The sequence below is a fragment of the Convolutriloba macropyga genome, unplaced genomic scaffold (assembly GCF_964194025.1).
Source record: "Convolutriloba macropyga unplaced genomic scaffold, txConMacr16.3 SCAFFOLD_632, whole genome shotgun sequence".
NCBI classification, from domain to species: Eukaryota; Metazoa; Xenacoelomorpha; order Acoela; family Convolutidae; genus Convolutriloba; species Convolutriloba macropyga.
Genome location: NW_027450727.1, coordinates 75303 through 78323, shown reverse-complemented (window position 1 = coordinate 78323; position 3021 = coordinate 75303). Strand labels below are relative to the sequence as shown.

Genomic DNA, 3021 nt, shown 5'->3' with positions numbered 1-3021 from the left:
GGAGTCTCAAGAAGTTTTGCCGAGGAGATACAACAACCTGCGACTTCTCCGCGCAGGAGCTTCTTGTGACAATAACAGCTTTTATAGGGGATAGCTGCCCAACTCCACCCCGGTTGGGAGTCTTTGACGACATGATACAAAAACCTGCGACTGCTCCGCGTAGGAGCTTCTTGTGACAATAACAGCTCTCAAGGGGGATTACAATGACTTCTTTTTCTAATCGTGCATTTCTATTTAAATATCCAGATGTCCAGACAATACAAATAGATGTTGAAGAAGATGCTGACGGAGAAGCAGTTTTAAACGGGTACATTTATAAAACTTAAAACATTGACTTAAAACAGAATGCTGTGTCTTAAATTGTTATTAGATGTTTGTTATAAGTTTATTGTTTGTTTTTAACCTTGCTTCATTAATTTAACGTTTTTTAAGTTTGTTTCATTTTTACAACTTAAGCAAAAAATTAGTTCCAAGCTGTCTGTTAAAAGTATGTTTATTTTGTTTTTTGTTTCCTCTGAGTCAATAATTGACTATCAAGAGACAAGATAACCGCGGAATTTGAGTAATTAAACCATAAAAAAGGTACCTCTCTATTTCAAAATGACGTTGAGGTACGTCTATTACATATTCAGGCAACAATCCTAAACTAAAAGGGATTAATTGCCAAGAAATTTTTATCCGCGCGCATGATCGAACATGTTTGGGGAAAATCAGCCAAAAAGTGATCTCAGGTGTACTGGTTTCTTACTACTAACATGGTTTATGGATTAAAAATACCAGAAACAGATCGCAGATTTAACCAAGTTTATGGTAGTTTTGTTGTTTTTTGTTTACAGGTGGAGGTGGTCTTGAATCAAGCGAAGCAATGAGTGGAAGCCAAACTGCCATAATAAACATGCAAGAGACACAATTGGGGGGAAGTGGTCATTATCTCAGTATGTACATTTCTTCACCTACTTTAGACGATTTTGGCACATTTGGTTTTTTTTGTTCCGGCTAAAGAAAGAAAGAAAGAATAAATTTCTCCTTTATCATAGAAATTATCAACAATTTAATAAATTACATAATACATTAAATAATTCATAATATATATCAATCAAAATTGTTTACATATCAAAGGTATCTCGGAGAGGACTTGTACAAGACAAGTTATTATAATTTTGTGAAGTTCCGAGTTCAATATAATTCTTGTTCAGATGCGGATGACGTAATGATCAGCACCAGCAGTCTCAATCGGCAACTCCAACCCCCACCCTACTCCAGAAGGGGCTACAGGTCCCCTCCTCCCCCTTCAGAACCGAACAATTCGACTGCCCAAAACTCATCTCCACATCAGTCTCAGGGTCAAACCACCAGGTCATCTCGAGGTCAAGCTGTCAACCTCAACCGCGACCCGACGAGTTCAGACCCGCCACCATACCCCGGTGCACTTGTGATTGGTGCTACAGTCAGGCCAACTAATACTTCATAAACATATTCGGATTTTTAGATTACTGCAATGCTAATTAAATTCTGGTAATTGTTTGCCACCTTGTTACTTTAAATTTTACGGGTCTGTTTCCTTTGACGCAAAATAAACTGCCATTCTATGAGGATAGGTCACGTGACTCTGATGACGTCACTACGAAAATATGGCATTCATTGAGAACCGCGTAGCCCTAGTCCATAAATCGCCACTTTTAAAGGTAAGAAAATCGTCGGTATGTTCGGTTCTGGTTTGACAAGAACGACGAAAGCCCTTGCATTTATCTGTGTTTTTCGTATCGTCGGTATGATCGGTTTTGAAACGTAGGAAACCATTGGTGTATTCGGTTTCAAACCACAGCAAATCTTGAGAAAAATAAATTATAGACTTGATTTTCCATGATCATATCAAGACCAGGTGAGTGTGATTTCGTGTCGTTGAACTAAAACCGAACGTTCCTGTCGTTTTTATACTGAACATACAGTATTGCAGAACATAATGTTGCAGGCTTGTCTTTGTACAGTGTTGGATTTCAAATTTGCAAGTTCGTATTTCAAGCAAGTATACGTAAACCCTGCTAAAATTACCTCAAAATTCTTACTCGAATCTCGAACCGCAACGCTTTTCTCGATTATTGCCAGATTGTCTCGGTGATTTTTTTACAAACAAACAACCGTCTACAATATAAACAGCCACAACACTACGATTAGAAGGTAAAAATATCATCAACTTTTATATTCCAGCTAGCAAAAGGAAACAGGTCCGCCAAAAAACTTGAATAATGTGCGTGGAATTGTTCGAGTTTTTCTAATAACACTACGGGTTTAAATTTCTCCACATTAGAGCTTTAATTTGAACGCCAAGTTCTTATTTTCTGTTACGGTGCTAGTGTGATATTAGCTATTTTTGAAACAATCTGTAGAAAATATATTTTTAATCAAAATTCTGTGAACGTTTTTGTTAGTCACCCCAGTCGTAACCGGACGGTTATCTTGTAATAATTTACAAGATTCTTGCGCGATAAGCGTCCGGATCTTGCATCTTGCATGATAAACGTTATTCGCAAGAATCTTGTCAGATCTTGGAAAAGAGTTGGTCTGGGGCAAGCAGCCTGATTATGAAAAACAGTTGATTTCAATTAAACCATTGAGACATCCTGATAGCCTACGTGTGACAGACCAGGGGGGGGGGGGTAATTAGTACCATGGGAAGTTGGGTGTCGCGTCTTTCCACCTCTCTTTTAACCCCTTAAGCATACACATGCATAAATAATCCGTCATCATTTAGCACAACTGTAGCTTAACCGCTATCTAATTTCACCCTGATTTTTTAGAAGTAAAAATTTTCCGTTCCTAAAATATTCACATCTTAGTACTTAAAAACTCTGTCATACTCAGAAATAATATTTGAATTGGTTTCATCTAAAGTCTGTCCCAAGTTAAAATAATCGAACCCAACCCCCCCCCCCCCCCAAAAAAAACATATCAGAGCAGGTCCTGAAATACAGTTCAAAGAACTGAATGAAAAACTCAGACGTACTCTACCTGACCAGCAGA

General features: G+C 38.0%; 1 protein-coding gene across 1 annotated transcript; it reads left to right on the top strand.

The window, feature by feature from the left end:
- The first annotated feature begins 853 nt into the window (after positions 1 to 853).
- Positions 854 to 1573, top strand: LOC142356109 (uncharacterized). The gene is made up of 2 exons (XM_075408077.1): positions 854 to 935; positions 1197 to 1573. Exons 1-2 carry the CDS (start codon positions 866 to 868, stop codon positions 1469 to 1471), a joined length of 345 nt encoding a protein of 114 aa, XP_075264192.1. The 5' UTR covers positions 854 to 865; the 3' UTR covers positions 1472 to 1573.
- The last annotated feature ends 1448 nt before the right edge of the window (positions 1574 to 3021 follow it).